Below are 17,479 nucleotides of genomic sequence, written 5' to 3' on the forward strand. Positions count from 1 at the left end.
AAGTGCTGTTTGCGAATACCGGCACGGCACACGCCGGCGCTACCACCACTACACACACACACACCACACACACCACACACACACACCACATACCACACACACCACACACACACCACATACCACACACACCACACACACACCACATACCACACACACACCACACACACACCACAAACACACCACACACACCACACTACACACCACACACACACACCACATACCACACACACACCACACACACCACACACACCACACACACACCACACACACCACACACACACCACACACACACCACACACACCACACGCACACCACACACACCACACACACACTACACACACACACCACACACACACCACACACACACCACACACACCACACACACACCACACACACACCACACACACCATACACACCACAAACACACCACACACACCACACTACACACCACACACACACCACATACCACACACACACCACACACACCACACACACCACACACACACCACACACACCACACACACACCACACACACCACACACACCACACACACACCACACACACCACACACACACTACACACACACACCACACACACCACACACACACCACACACACCACACACACACCACACACACCACACACACACCACACACACACCACACACACACCACACACACCATACACACCACACACACACACCACACACACACACTACATACCATACACACCACACACACACCACACACACCACACACACACCACACACACCACACACACACCACACACACCACACACACACCACACACACACACACACCACACACACCACACACACACCACACACACCACACACACACCACACACCACACACACACACAAGTTAACCCCCGCATGCCCCCCCGCGTGGCCCACTGCGCCAGGCGGGTGCGTGATCTCTGCATGTCCACAGCTGTTTGTGTTTGTCAGGGAATGCTCCATTACTCAGCACGCGTCCCTGTGACACGGGGGGGGGGGGGGTCAGTGGCCCCCCACAGAGTCGCTCCATCAGCGTCAACACGCAAACTCCCGGTATAGAGCTGAGTCACCCACCTCACTGCTGAGTCACCCACCTCACTGCTGTGTCACCAACCTCACTGCTGAGTCACCCACCTCACTGCTGAGTCACCCACCTCACTGCTGTGTCACCAACCTCACCGCTGAGTCACCCACCTCACTGCTGAGTCACCCTCACTGCTGTGTCACCCTTACTGCTGTGTCACCCTCACTGCTGTGTCACCCTCACTGCTGAGTCACCCTCACTGCTGTGTCACCCTCACTGCTGTGTCACCCTCACTGCTGTGTCACCCTCACTGCTGTGTCACCCTCACTGCTGTGTCACCCTCACTGCTGTCCACCCTTACTGCTGTGTCACCCTCACTGCTGTGTCACCCTCACTGCTGTGTCACCCACCTCACTGCTGTGTCACCCTCACTGCTGTGTCACCCTCACTGCTGAGTCACCCTCACTGCTGAGTCACCCACCTCACTGCTGAGTCACCCTCACTGCTGTGTCACCCTCACTGCTGAGTCACCCTCACTGTTGTGTCACCCTCACTTCTGAGTCACCCTCACTGTTGTGTCACCCTCACTGCTGAGTCACCCACCTCACTGCTGTGTCACCCTCTCTGCTGAGTCACCCTCACTGCTGAGTCACCCACCTCGCTGCTGAGTCACCCTCACTGCTGAGTCACCCTCAGTGCTGAGTCACCCTGACTGCTGTGTCACCCTCACTGCTGTGTCACCCTCACTGCTGTGTCACCCTCACTGCTGAGTCACCCACCTCACTGCTGTGTCACCCTCTCTGCTGAGTCACCCTCACTGCTGAGTCACCCACCTCGCTGCTGAGTCACCCTCACTGCTGAGTCACCCTCAGTGCTGAGTCACCCTGACTGCTGTGTCACCCTCACTGCTGTGTCACCCTCACTGCTGAGTCACCCTCACTGCTGAGTCACCCACCTCGCTGCTGAGTCACCCTCACTGCTGTGTCACCCTCACTGTTGTGTCACCCTCACTGCTGTGTCACCCTCACTGCTGTGTCACCCTCACTGCTGTGTCACCCTCAGTGCTGTGTCACCCTCACTGCTGTGTCACCCTCACTGCTGAGTCACCCTCACTGCTGCGTCACCCTCACCTCACTCCCGTCAATCATCGCACGTCCGACTAGCACGGTTGGCTACGTACGGTGCGAAAGAAGTTCAACATCAAACAAACAAACCGGTACCCGCCATTCGCCGCCTTGAGGCCACGCGAAGTGTCGAAGGCTCGCTGACAGGAGGAGGTATCCCGACAAACCCAGTAGGTGCCATGGGTTGGTTGGCTGACTGCTGGCTGGTGGATGCACCACCAGCTGTACCCCCTTACTGTTCCAACTTGTACTTTATCCGCCCGGCGCTCCGCTCGTTGTTGTGAGCGTCGCTCCTCCGCCCTCCGTTGTTGTTGGAGGGCGACTGCCTCCAACTGCCCAGTAGCGTCCTTCACGAGCCTCCTCCACAGAGGCCGATCTTGACACCGCTGGTACCAGTCGTCAGCAAGTCCACTCAGCTCCACGTCCTCCCGTACCGCATCAGCTCCATCTCTTCTCTCAGCCCGTGTCGTGCCCGTTTAGCCCCCTCTATGCGTCCAAACAGAAGCTGCTTGGGCATGCGGTGGCTGGGCCTACACACATACATACATACACACATACATACGAAAATACATATATACAAACATACATACAAACATATTTGTGCAACAAAGTACATACAATATGTCGTCACAATATACAACCAAGGCCACTTCGCAGGCGAGGCTCGGTATGTTCTCTTGCCACCGCCTCTCCTGGTTAAACAAATTAAAAGTTAAAACTCGATACCAAAACCTCGTGTTCATGGTTATTATCGGGGTTCAATTTATCATTAGATATTTTACATTTTTTTTCCAGGCTCACAGGTAGGACTGCAGTTTGTGACACGTGACTAGCAGCAGTAGTAGTCGCAGCCATAGTCATAGCGAGAGGGATACTGGATGTCGTGTGCCGGGGTGCAGACAAGTTTCCCGACGGTCAGCCCCGGACAGATCCGGCTGACGTGAAGCCTTGTCCGTTAGATCGTCCGCAGAAAGTGCGCCCTCTGCAGAATATCTCAGTGCTGTGGCCTTCACAATGAAAATACATCTTGAATAGGTGACGTTTCGGGCGATGTCCCTTCTTCACAGCCCATAAATGCAGAGGCCAAAGGGACAGAATGGATAATAAGAGTCGGAGCAGCACTTCAGGCAGTGGGGCCTGCCGCTAAAACACTTTGAAAATGTATAATAATAACTCTTTATGGCATTTGGTTACATTTATATTATACGAATAGCATTTTCGTTTATGAATAGTTTATGAATGGTTCGCGAATAGTTACCGACGGGAGATATGCTACAGACTCGATGGGTCGTGGCGAACAGCAGCAGACCTCCACATCGGCATTTAGCTACTCAACAAGTCGTGGCCGTGTTTAGTTTATTAAGTTTTTTGTGTTCTTAGATTGTTATCCTTCCCCAGCACCTCCGATGAACACGGTTGGTTACGTGCTGTGCGAAAGAAGTTCAACATACAAAAATTCCTCGTGTAGCCTAAACAGACTGTTGGGGAAAGCCCTGTTAGCGAGCACCTATGAAGGTCAGTACAGCACACGAAGGGGTGGGTGGTCAGCACCACGCCCGGCCGCCTTTGTCTCCCTCGTGGCCATGTTTATCACGCATCGCACCAGGTACTCATCTGAGGCTGAGTCGACCTCGGACAGGCGCAGGACCGGTTCAGATAATCGTCACCGGTATTTCATCATCATCATCACGCCTTCTGGCGTCATCTGGTCGAGCACCAATTGGGTCGAGGCTCAAAAGAAAGCCGTCCCTTGGTGTGGACCAATCAGTTTCAAGGACAATGCATATATTATCATAGTATGTTTTTTGTTTGCATTTTGACTGCAGGTATTGTGGTTAATGCAGACATGAATCCTTGTAAAAAGGTTTCAGTTTTGTTGCCAGAAAAAGGGGGCAAACCCTATTATTACGTCACCGGTATTCTTTGGTTCTTTCGGTAAAGTCACGTAGATTAAAAAAAAGGTGAATAAAAATAAAAATGATGAAAAAAATCTAATTATTTTTATCATTTACATTTTTTTCATTTTTATAAAAATAAATATTAAAATGATACAATATATATTTTTAAAATGTATTCACCTTCATTTTTATTATTCTTTTTTCTATCTACGTGACTTTACCTGAAAGAGCCAAAGAATATGCATTCCTGCAGTCACGAAAGTTTTAAGTCGAAATTTTATCGTCACTGGTGTTGGCCGTGAGCGGGCCACCGGGTTCATATCGCAGCGTAGCGCTACCTGCTACACCACCGCTCCCCACACGCTGCTGCTGATAGAGCAGCCCAGGTGCCACCCACCTGCATCACAATTCCCAATTTCCCCCCCACACACCCCTCTCCAAACTTCAATTTGTTGGCGCACTGTGCTCCACACCCGGCCATCACAGTTCTGTTCCATCCACGACTATGAACACCAGTGACGAGTACTCTCTGAACTGTTGCCCGGCCTCCCCTAGGGACGGTGGTTGTAAACATCTACTACTGGGGAGACAAAGGCGGCCGGGCGTGGTACTGGCCACCCACCCCCTCGTTTGCCGTGCCGGCCTTCATAGGTGCTAGATAACAGCACTTGCCCTAACAGTCTGTTAAGGCTACCCGTTGGGATCTTTGTCTTTGTATCTTTGTGTATGTATCGTGGGGAGCGGTGGGGCAGTGGTTAGCGCACTGCGCCACGAACCAGGCGACCCTAGTTTGATTCCCGGCTCACGGCCACCATGGGTGACGATTATCTGATCCGGGTATAGGGCCTTTCCCAGATCGACTCAGCCATAAATGAGTACCTGGTGCGGCGTATCTGAACTGTGGGGAGACAAAGGTGGTCCGGGCGTGGTTCTGGCCACTAACCCCCCCCCCCCCTCCCACTTTGTGTGCCGTGCCGGCCTTAACAAAGAGCTCTCCTTTGTACCAATGGCCGTAAAAGGCTACACGGGGGGATCTTTGCGCGGGCGCGCGTTTGCGTGCGTAATTAAAATCAATGACAGCAATTTGATTTAATTTTGTTAAACATTGGAGCCACACGGGTTAATTTCCCAGACCCGATGAGCACACGGAGACCAGGAACGCACCAAGTATCCCTGACAGCTCGCACAAGGCACGGGACAGGTACATCCGTCGTTACATTCATCCCGGGTCTGCCCCAGGTGGTGTCATCCTCAACATATTTTAGTTTCTACACCCGGCACACCGCATCCAGCAGCACACCTCGCTCTCGCTGCGGCTACCGCCACGAGTCGCCTTCCGTGCTTCCGCCAGCGTGCACAGCGGCCACGGAAGAAATACACAACAACACATTTGAGTGAGAAATTAATCCCCGAATGCCAAACCGAAGTTGGGGAGTTCCTATGAAGGTATAGCCGCCGCTCGCTGTGTCACGTCTGCATTCGTGCGCTCGATTCAGGCTGAGCCGACCTAAAGAGGCACACATATACACACACGAATGCAACTCAGAGAGTGTCGGGGGAAGGTGCGGTTCACGAGCACCTATTAAAGACATCGCAGGATGGCGAGAAGACGACTTAAATGGGGAGACCTTCATCCAGCGGTGGATTGACCATGGCTGATGATGACCATAACGATACGGAGGTGAACTCACATTGTGAGCTACGTTAATGCAGAGCATATGCGCCCTTGTCATAGGAATGTGGAATTTCCAACAATAGTTCTGGGACATCGACGAGAACCACAGCGACGCGTTGGACCAGGAAGACACTTTGAGTTGACATTAAAATGTAGTTCTTTTTTTATTATAATAAACGTAAAATACTTACGCGGCATATCCCCCCTGAGTCTCGCCACTCATTTTCGGGAGGGTCTCGCCAAGGTTTTGCAGTAGGGGGCGATGGTTGCTTTGTGGATGCCGATTAAGTAATTAGCGGCGTGGTCGTTTAAATTTGTCAACTTTGGAGGATGACGCCGGAAAGTAGTGACCCACTGAAGTCACGGGGATCTTGAACGTCTACTGTGAAACAGATGGCACGTATTTTTTTTTACGGTTAAAACACTGGCAGCATTCATCAGGGCGGCCGCATGATTCGAACCGTACATCTCTGCGACAAGAAGTGAGCGCACTACCGGCTAGAGGCCACGTTACTCCCCTCGTGCGCGCGGTGGGTGGTGATGGTGGTGGTGGCGTTGTTCTTCGGCTTCTCCGGATTCCTCCTCTTAAAGCTCGCCTCTTCTCTCTTGCCCATTCCTTACCCCGCACCTCCCCCGCATCTCCCATTTCCTTCCCCCGCCCCTCCAATTTTCTTACCCCGCACCTCCGATTAGCACGGTCGGCTACGTACGGTGCGAAAGAAGTTCAAAGTACATACAGATATGCATCCTGATAATTGTCCGGGATGAACATGCTGCCTATTCAGCAAGAGCAGGATCGCGAGGAAAACCAGGACAGGCGGCATCCATAAGCCTTCCCTGCTTCCCAGATGTGAGAATCATCATCATGATTATGATGATGATCATGATGATCATCATCATCATAGTCATGACGAATGGTATGTGGATGACCGATTGTAGACCATTGGTCCAACAAACGTCACGGCGTGGGCTGTATAACACTTCGCAGTGGATAGATAGTGGACTGTGAATGAGTCGGTTACTTGAAAGCGGCAGTGGGTGTGTAACATTAGTGTGCTGGGTCTTTGTTGAGTCCAATTAACAATCTTATCAAATCTCGCGTTCCCTGGCCAAATACTTCGGCGTAGGCAGCATTGGCACTGTGGGTGTGGTGCAGGTGTTTATGGTGATGGTGATAGTATTGATGATGGTAATAGTGGTGGGTGGTGGAAATGTAGCTGATAGCGCACTGCGCTATCAGCTACATATGTATTAAAACATAATTACACGTGATTTAGAATCAATTTGACCTGTTATAAACTTTTATTTTGTGCACGTGCGAGATACGTACACAATGTAGTCGTGGAATCGTGGTTTGTCACGGGACAATGCAGTCCACAGCAGACAGAATCACTAAAACTCAAACAAATACACCAATGACACCTCCATGCAGATGCCGAGGAGAAAATGTTTTCGTTACCGAATGAGACTTCCATTGTGGCCTCAACAGCAATACGTACTGCATATTACAGGGGACGTTTCGGGATATGGTCCTTCTTAATATCACATCGCGAGACCAGTGATGGGCAGATCAGTCACGACTAGTATGCACTCGCCCTCGACTTTTATCAACTCCGACTATCTGCCGCCTCTCTAGTTGTGCTATGAATAAGGGTCATTGCCCGAAACGTCGCCTATCATACGCTTTACTTTTAAGGCCACGGTTCACTATGGAACCGATGTGTTGAGTTGTGTGCTTAATTGTGCCTGTGCACGACTGCCAAACGCAGCAAAAGCATCGTTTGGTCTACGGGAACACTGCCCGCGACGAGAGAAGGCAGCGCGTGTTCGCATGTCGCGGGCGAAGGCCGTCACAAGCGAGCCGAGCCGTATCCTGTCGGGGTATCCTCTGCCAGGCCAGGTGCACTTTGAGACCACGTGAAGTGTCGAAGGCTCGCTGGCAGGAGCTGGTCTCGGGACAGACCCAGTAGGTGCCATGAGTTGGCTGACTGAGATGACTGGTAGATGCACCACCAGCTGTACCCCCTACTGTGCCAACTTGCTGTATTTTAGCCCGCCAGGCGCTCCGCTCGTTGTTGTGAGCGTCGCTCCTCTGCCTTCAGCTGTTGGAGGGCGACTGCCTCCAACTGCCCAGTAGAGCCCTTCACGAGCCTCCTCCATAGAGGCCGATCTTGACACCGCTGGTACCAGTTATCGGCAAGTCCACTCAGCTCCACGTCCTCCTGTACCACATCACTCCATCTCTTCTCTAGCCCGTGCCGCGCCGGTTTAGCCCCCTCTATCCGGTCGAACAAAAGCTGTTTCGGCACTGCGGTGGCTGGGCATGCGGGCAACATGACCCAGCCAACGCAGCCTTGCCTGCCGGAGGAGCTCACCGATGGGACTTTGCCCAGATCTTTCTAGGATTTGTGAGCTGCTCACACAATTCAGCCTCGTTAAACCTAGGATGGATTGTAGGCAGGCCAGCCTAAATGTTTCCAATCTGCTAAGATGCCCCATTAGGGGGGTCCACGTTTCGCAAGCGTAGAGAAGGGATGGAATGACCGTGGCCGAGAAGACTTGAAGCTTCGTGCGGAGCGACAGACCAGGTAGCTTCCACACACGATAAGTAAATACACACACACTCAAACACGCGGCCGGTCTCTCGCCTCTGACATCCAAAGGCGGACGGGCAATCGATGTACTACTTACACGTGGAAATACAGCCGGCGGACATGCACAGGCTGTTGGTTTAACAGCTGTGTCGAGGTGGGAGCAGCCCCTTCCATTGCACCGTGGCGCACGGATTCATTAAACCACCGCCTCTGGAACTGCGTGCCGCATAAAGCGCGTTAACCCTCACCGGAGTGGAACATTGGTTACATTGCACAGCCCCCCCCCCCCCCCCCGCTTCTCTCCACAATCCATTGCTGGATGATAAGGGTCACCTCCACCCTTTACCCCTATCTCCACCCCCCGCCCCCACCTGCAGTGACCCCTCCCAATCTACCAACGATCTGGAAAATATATGCATTGAGACATGCATTTCAGCACGCCAGCATCATTATATTTATTTTAGTTGTATTCATAGGAGTCTCCTCGTCATCGTTCATACAAATAGGATCTCCCACAGTCGCCGAGGACGCACGGACAAATCTGGAAGGCAGCAGCAGCAGCAGCCAGGCAGCGCTACCAACAATTGCCCAAGCTCTGCAATCCTCCGTATCATGAAATTGTTTTCAGCCAATCAATGTGTGATTATCATACACGTGGGAGGAAAGCGGAGCACCCGGAGAAAACCCCACCACGCGTGCGAGAGCGTAACACTCTATCCCATATGAAAGGGACGGATGAGCCACGGTGGCTATGAGATGTTAACTACCTCGCCAGTTATACAGGAGGTCGTGGGTTCGAGGCCGACCCTGACGCCCGCTGCTGCTGTATATTTGGAGTTTGCGTGTCTCTCTCTCACCATCATCATCACGGTGGCTATGAGATGTTAACTACCTCGCCTGGTATACAGGAGTTCGTGGGTTCGAGGCCGACCCTGACGCCCGCTGCTGCTGTATATTTGGAGTTTGCGTGTCTCTCTCTCATCATCATCATCACGGTGGCTATGAGATGTTAACTACCTCGCCTGGTATACAGGAGTTCGTGGGTTCGATGCCGACCCTGACGCCCGCTGCTGCTGTTTATTTGGAGTTTGCGTGACTCTCTCTCATCATCATCATCATCACGGTGGCTATGAGATGTTAACTACCTCGCCTGGTATACAGGAGGTCGTGGGTTCGATGCCGACCCTGACGCCCGCTGCTGCTGTTTATTTGGAGTTTGCGTGACTCTCTCTCATCATCATCATCATCACGGTGGCTATGAGATGTTAACTACCTCGCCTGGTATACAGGAGTTCGTAGGTTCGAGAACGACCCTGACGCCCGCTGCTGCTGTTTATTTGGAGTTTGCGTGTCTCTCTCTCATCATCATCATCACGGTGGCTATGAGATGTTAACTACCTCGCCTGGTATACAGGAGTTCGTAGGTTCGAGAACGACCCTGACGCCCGCTGCTGCTGTTTATTTGGAGTTTGCGGTGTCTCTCTCTCCGTGGTCGCGTGGATTATTTTTCTTCTCCGGGCCCTCCGGTTTTTCCCTCCACATCTAGAAACATGCGCTTCGAGCGTTTGGCTGCCATACATTTCCACGTGATAATCCACTTTGTTGAGCTATAATTTGTGGCCAGGTCGCTTCTGAATAAGACATATTCAGCTCAGTGGGCCTTACCTGGTAAAATAGTTTAATAGTTTAATAGTACCGCCTTCTCTTGGCGAGCCATGGGATGCCAGGGACAGGGCCCTCCATAATAGGATGAGGAGGGGGGGGGGGTGCGGGCTCGGGGCTAAACCGGCAGTATGACGTCATCATCGTCATCATCTGACACCGTGACGTCGACGGCGCGGGGCTCCCCAAAGCGTGGCCTGGAGACGCTTCTGGCCGCGGGGTGATGCCACCTACTCGACTCGCACCCAGGGGAATGAGAGTTTCTCGGCATCTGCGCCGTCATCCACCAATCCTCGCTGGTGCCTCCGCGGTGCTCAACTGCAGGGCACGTCCAGAGCCACCACCGCTTCGTTCAGAGCGAATCAGTCGCGCTTCTGGTTGTTGATTTGGGATAATAATTTACATTTGTCTCGCGGGTAAATTGCAATCATCATCATCATCAGCAGCAGCCATGATTAATCCACTGCTAGATGAAGGCCCTCCCAAGTGGCCTTGTGACGCATTACGATGTAACAATCCACGCAACTCCTCTTCCAGTCCCCGCGTCACTGCATCTCTACCCCGGGTCGTGTGTCCCTCGTTTGCCTCCTGACAGTCCGCCGTTCGTCTCGACCACGTGCATCATCGTCCCATCTAACCCGCGGCGCGTCTTTCGCAAGCTCGCTTACCTTTCATAACCTACGCATCGTTTGCGGTTGTCCTCTAAGGCGCGTCTTGCTCTCCCCGTGTTCACACGAGAAAGCGCGCGACTTGGAAGACACAACGATGATGATGGTGGTGGTGGTGATGGAACGACAGCCACGCGTGACACAACGCGACCGAGCGGATAAGCAAAATCGAGGAGACCGAGAGACAGATTCGGCCATCATCGGCGCATCCTCGATCCATAACGGCTTTCCTCGAGAGAGATCGTTGGCGGGTGGTTGAGACGGAGACCACAACGGAAGCGAGTGGGCAGACCAGCAACGGAACGCGTCCGATGGGACGTGCACGGGGGGCGGAGGGAGGAGACGGAGCGATGAATCGGCTCGTCGCGTTGCAGGCACTCGCTGGATTGTTTACTAAAAGCGAGATGGCGCGAGACGGTTGGCGCCTTTGCGGGATGCCTTCATCGAGCAGTGGATAGAACAGCTCCCCGACGCTGCTCATTTTAAACAACGATCGCATCCCCTCCAGCGTCTGCCTAATGGCTGTCACCGGACCCATTAGGAGGCTAATTGCGTATCAGTTAGATACCGAAGTCGGGTTACCATTGGTCAGAGATCCCGTGACGCTTTGGCCCATTCCTCCTCCTCTCTCTCCCTCTCCTCATCGCTCTCCCTCTCTCTCTCTCTGTGCACAGATCCCTTCCCCCAGTGCGTCTCCCTCCTCCCCGTGCCTCTCTCTCTCTCTCGCCCCTCGCCCCTCTTCCAGCTCATCCCGCCCATCCGTCTCACGTCGCTCGCATCCCCATTGACGCGCGCGCGAGCTGAGACCGCACGGGCGTCCCCATGCCCCTTCCCGATCGACACGAACGAGCGAGCAAACGACACAGTCGGGTGACCGTAAGAGAAGTCAGCGGTGTAAAAAGCAAATAACTGTTCATCTCAGACTCGGGAGTGAAACGCAAGACGCGCGAAGGAATTTGGAAGAGGCTTCACGCCTCCTCATCGTCAGCACCATCTTCATCACGCTCCTCCTCCTTGGGACTCGCGACTCGAAGACTTGACCATTTGTTTTATTTTCGAATTCTAACGTTGGATGATATATCCGTTGCTATTGATGTTGTTAGTGAAGGTTTGGGGTGCGATTTTGTAAAATATTTCGTAAAATATTTCGCAGTTTTATAATGGACGAGATTAATAACACGAATTTAACTTAACGCAGTTTCACAGTTTTTTTACCATTATTATGAAGATTGCGATGGCAGTGGTGGGTGGTTGTGATGGTAACGATCAGGAACGCGGTCATGCAAACTGTCAAGTAGCCGAGTCGATAGGCGAGCTTTAAGGAACTACCATCGCAATCAGCGAGCAATCATCGAACTTAGAGGCGACTTGTTCGAGGTGTGACAACAGCTTGGACTCAGAGGAAGGGAGAAGTTAACTCCGGGGGCTGCAGACCTCTCGCGATGTCTCCGTCGATTCAGCCGCGGCTCGACCGCCCGAGTTCGCGTCGGGGCGACGGAGTGGCGACCATGAGCAGAAGACGGGAACACGTGCGTCGGTGAGACGGACGGGGAGAGACACGGAGACGGAGAGACACACACGCGCGCGCGCGCGGAGAGACAGAGACACGCAGAGTCACAAACCGAGGGGAAGACATCGGAGACACGGAGGGAACGCACAGATCGAGAGAGACACGGTGGAGACGACAGGGAGAGATAGAGATACACGGAGAGACAGACAAAGAGAGACACGCAGAGATTATAGGAAGACGGGGAGCACGAAAAGACGCGCAAAGCCACGGAGAGAGACACACGGAGCGAGAGGTATAAAGACACAAAGAGACATGTAGAACTAGAGATTTAGAGACACGCAGACACACGACGAGTCGCAGACAGAAGCGCAGAGCGGGAAAGACGTGGGAGACGTGGGGGTGAGACGTGGGGAGAGACGCGGGAGAAGTCTCCCCAGCACGAAGACGCGGGTTGCCAAGCGGTGTTCCACGGCTGAGTTGACGCAGGATCGGGAAAGCAGTGGCGTGCGTGGCGAGGAAGCAACGGGCGAGCTCCCGGCCTGGAAACGTTCCCCGGAACGAGATAAAGGAGGAGGCGTGTCGATTCGAAGAAGTGGCGGTTTAAGATTTCTGTTCAGTTTTCGCTGCAACTCAGCTAAGAGACCCACCACCACCACCCACCACCACCACCACCACCACCCAACACCACCACCACCACCCACCACCACCCAACACCACCACCACCACCCACCACCAAACCGCCTCGAGTCACGTCCAGGGTGCTCCCGATGTAACGGACCCGATGACGATCCCCGAGTCTCAAGACGCGGGTTTGGAGCGGAGCTGAGCGAGGAATCAAACTTGGTACCTCAGCGGTTCGCGGCACCTCCCCCCACCGCTGCTCCCCCCCCCCCCCCCCCCACCATTTACCCCACCACCATCTATCCACCCCGCGCCCCCCACAACGACTACAAGCCCGCCATTATGGACCTCCACTGTAAAGGGGACCCCTTCGTCAGCATGCACAGTGAGTACGCCCTGGGGTCGCGCGCGGACACCCCCTCGTGTGCCGTTCCGGCCTTCATAGGTGCTCGCTAACAGCACTTGCCCCTACAGTCTGTTAAGGCTATATGGGGGATCTTTGTTGGTCTGAGTGTGTGTGTGTGTGTGTAGAGGGGGAGCTGTTCGCGCGCTGCGCTACGAAGTGCGGTTATCACGAGTTCGATTCCCGCTCACTGCCAACACCAGTGACGATGATCTGAACCGGTGATGGGCCTCCCCTAGCTCGACTCAGTCTCAATGAGTACCTTGTGCGGTGTGTAAACATCGCCACTGGGGAGACAAAGGCGACCGGGCGTGGTGCTGGCCACCCACCCTCTCGTGCCCCGTTCCGACCTTCATACGTAGTCCCTAACAGCACTTGCCCGAATAGTATGTTAAGGCTATGCGGGGGATCTTTGTTATTGTATCGAATGTGCGTTGGTAGTGTGGAGCAGTAGTGGTGTGGTTAGCGCACTGCGCTACGAACCCGCGTTCCATTACCGCTCGTGTACCGTGCCGGCAAACATAGAAGCTCGCGAACAGAACTTGTCCCAACGAGTCTCTTGCAGGCTATAGAGGGGATCTTTGTCTTTGTTTCTGTAGGCACGTGTGCGTCTGAGTGCGTGTGTGTGTGTGCAAGTGAAGTTCGTGTGAATTTTGTACGTACGTCTGACAGATCGTGAGTGCAACTCTGCGCGTGTGTGTGCACACTTTGGTCTGTGATTGTAAAGTTTGCCTACACACGCGTGTGTGTGTGTAATGATGTGAGTGTACGTGTGTACGTATGTAGCGAGCGGCCAATACCAGTGACGATTAGCTGAACTAGTCCTGGGCCTCCCCTAGGTCGACTTAGCCTGAATTGAGTGAGTACCTGGTGGGGTCGCGCGTGGTGCTGGCCACCCATCCGCTCGTGTACTGGTTGGGCCTTCATATGTGCTCGCTAATAGCACTTTCCCCAACTATCTGTTAAGGCTATACAGATGATCTTTGTCTTTAGGAATAAAGTGCGAGTGAGTGGCGTGGGGCGTATACGTTTGTTTGGGTGTGCGTGTTGATGCCTGGTGTAAGTGAGTGTGTGTATGTGTGCTATTCTGGGTGACACGCGTGTGTGCACGTATGTCCATCGTTCTACGCGCGTGTTGGTATACATGTGTGTACATGTCGGGAGCGGTGGCGTAGTGGTTAGCGCGTTCGATTCCCGCTCACGGCCACCAACGCTCGTGACGATGATCTTTACCGGTCCTGGGCCTCCCCTAGGTCGACTCAGCCTAAAACGAGTACCTGGTGCGGTGTGTACACATCGGCCACGCACCACCTCGTGTGCCGTGCGTTCCAGCCTTAACAAGTGCTCGCTAACAGCACTTTCCCATATAAAGGCTATACGGGGGTCTTTGTCTTTGTTATGAACGTGTGTGTTTGCTGGTGTAAGTGTGTGTATGTTACTGCTGTGTTATTTGTGAAATCGTGTTCTCTTTGTGGGTAACGTGGCATGCGTTCAGATGTACGTTGGTTTGCGTTTGCGTGTGCGTTTGTGTTGAGGTGTGTATGTGGTGTGTGTATGTGGTGTGTATGTGGTGTGTATGTGGTGTGTATGTGGTGTGTATGTGGTGTGTTCTTGGCGTGTCTGTACAATCGTTTCACCAACTCTCATGTTATCATAATTAACTACGAAGACCACCGCCATATGTATAGCCTTTAACAGACACTTGTAAGCGAGCACTGAATACGATGCACATGTTTTTATTTTGTTTTACACACCGCAACAGCTACTAATTTGAGGCCGAGTCGACCTAGGGGAGGCCCAGGACCAATTCATATATTCGCTGTCACTGCTATTGGCCATGAGCGGGAATCGAACTTGCGTCGCCATACTAACCACTACACTACCGCTCCCCACGCACATTCGCATATGTAATACAATAATACAATAATACCCTTATAATAAAGATACCGGCTGTCAATAGAGTTACACAAATCTTGTCTCACAGCTATCGAATTATAAGACGCACCCAGAACGTTTTTGGGAAAAAAAAAACACTCGATAAAAGTGCGTCTTACAATCCGGATAATATGACAGCAAGAATTATGTTGTTTGTTTAAGGAGGAAAGCCTCGCTGAGCATAGGTTTATCTAGAGCTTAAATAATAAGTGATAATTATGTACAATCCCGTTGTCAATGTACTGTTGGATGAAGGCCTTCTCTGTGACGTGGTGGTCGTGGAGGTTGTTTGACCATACTTCACCACGTCGGTCAGAGTGTTGTTGCTTTAGGGTTAAGTTTAGGTGTTAATTTGAGCAACGATTTTAATGTACTATTTATGATTGCATCTATTATGAAGAAGGGCCATTGCCAGAAACGTCAGCCATTATATATGTTTATTGACGAATGTGGTGCTGGTTTGTGTAGTTATTTCTGCTTCTGCATCACTGCCAACGCAGCAGCAGCGATCTCCAACACCATAACTTTATGTAATTACTGTATGTTAGATATGTCAACTGTGCAAAAGTGTCGCACAATGACACATTTGCGTAACATTGTAACACACGCATATCCTGCTCAACTATATATATTTTACAATTCATTATTGCATACAAATATCAGTTTAAAGACCGAGGATACAATTATGTTAGTGTTCTATTATAAGTACTGGCTTTGGCTCTCAACATAATTCATTAACCTTTGTGTATGAAACACACACAAATGCGCATAACTGTATAACGTAACGGGTTTGAGTGACGGGTGGAGCGGTGGCGCAATGGTTAGCGCACTGCGCTACGACCTTCGGCGATTACGAGTTTGATTCCCGTCAACAGCCAAAATCAGTGGCGAGTGATACCCCCTCCCTCCCCCACGGATCCCCCAGCACCCCCCACTGTTAACCAACCCGCATTGACCAGCATGGTGAAGTATGGCCAATCAATCAGCACCTATTGTGACGGCAGGGGAGAGCTTCCGTGCAGAAAGTAGATTGACAAATGGCCGTAAACGATTTGTAGCATCATTAAGCGTGACGACAAAGTATACATGTAGACCACTGATGACAAAACAATAACCGGTTTACTAAAGACACATGTTGAACACAGTAACAACAACACAATGGGAATTTGACGAATAATGAAATTGGACAAACATCCCAATATAGGACCGTCGTAAATGCGACAAATTATTAAAAAAATATATATCATCACTTTTAAATCATCATCTAGATTCAAAACTAATTTATTTAGAACTCATTTTTGTGCTTCGTTTGTTGTCCTTCCCTCGCACCTTCGAATAGCACGGCTGGATGCATAGGGTGTGAAAGACGGTCAACATACATATATCATACATACATCATACATACATCATACATACATCATACATACATCATACATACATCATAATCACGGGTTAATTCCAGCCGGAGTTGTCCGGGACTGAGCTTCGGAAAACATCCTTTGAGAAATTATTCCCTGATCTTAATCTAAATGTTTTTTTTCTGCTACGATGATATTTATGTAATTACGTTGGATAGGTTCAGTGAACGAGAGCTTAATTCCCGTAAATTATGAACCATGAATGATCTCTCGTACTTTGGCAGATAAAGACAAATATTGTCATTTATATTATATCTCTTAATATTAGTGACACTAACAAGCAAATACGATTATATTTGTACAGAACGCATGTTATCTACGGTGTCAAATATTCGACTCGGTGAAACAATTGAATGTGTGCGTCTCCTATCCATATAGATATATACCTTCACATATATTTGGGATAGCACGTTAGCAGTTTTACACAAACAGCTACAACTTAAGACGTGACTTTAAACGCTGCTTCCTTAACGCAATCTTCACTAAGACCGGCCTGGAAGACAAACATATAATGACATAAATTAGGCGAAGTTTCTTGAAATTGCCCTTCTTCATGGCTCTGCCATGAAGAAGGCCCATTCCCCCGAAACGTCGACTAATACACAGTATATTGTTTTCCTTTTTGTGTGCAATCTAGGTATACTGTAAGTGACTGTTAACGAATCTTGTTGTACTGTCACGTTCTTAATGCACAGCTTGAAGCGCGTGATACAACATTCAGGCGGCACGCGCGGTGTGGGTCTGCGTTTACGAGTGTGTATATGTGTGAATGCGTGTGCAGTTGCGTGTGTGCACGTATATGCGTATATAACATATAGTGTAGCGGTTAGTGCGCTGCGCTATGAACCCGGCGTCCCGGGTTCGATTCCCGCTCACGGCCAACATCCAGTGACGATTATCTGAACCGGTCCTGGGCATCCCCTAGGTCGAC

General features: G+C 51.4%; 1 protein-coding gene across 3 annotated transcripts in view; it reads left to right on the forward strand.

The window, feature by feature from the left end:
• LOC116951072 (paired box protein Pax-2a-like) overlaps positions 1–17,479 on the forward strand; it is an 81,381-nt gene that overhangs the window by 22,993 nt on the left and 40,909 nt on the right. For 2 of the 3 annotated variants that reach the window (XM_076073174.1, XM_076073175.1), the window contains exon 1: positions 12,497–13,177. The exons of the other annotated variant lie outside the window; for it this stretch is intronic. In XM_076073174.1, coding sequence (XP_075929289.1) covers positions 13,135–13,177 — 43 coding nt within the window. In that variant the 5' untranslated portion in view covers positions 12,497–13,134. Of the gene's footprint in view, positions 1–12,496; positions 13,178–17,479 lie in introns of those variants that run through there. 3 annotated transcript variants of the gene reach the window in all.

Source organism: Petromyzon marinus, chromosome 41 (genome assembly GCF_048934315.1).
Source record: "Petromyzon marinus isolate PM22_M1 ecotype Great Lakes invasive population chromosome 41, UKy_Petmar_22M1.pri1.0, whole genome shotgun sequence".
Lineage (NCBI taxonomy): Eukaryota > Metazoa > Chordata > Hyperoartia > Petromyzontiformes > Petromyzontidae > Petromyzon > Petromyzon marinus.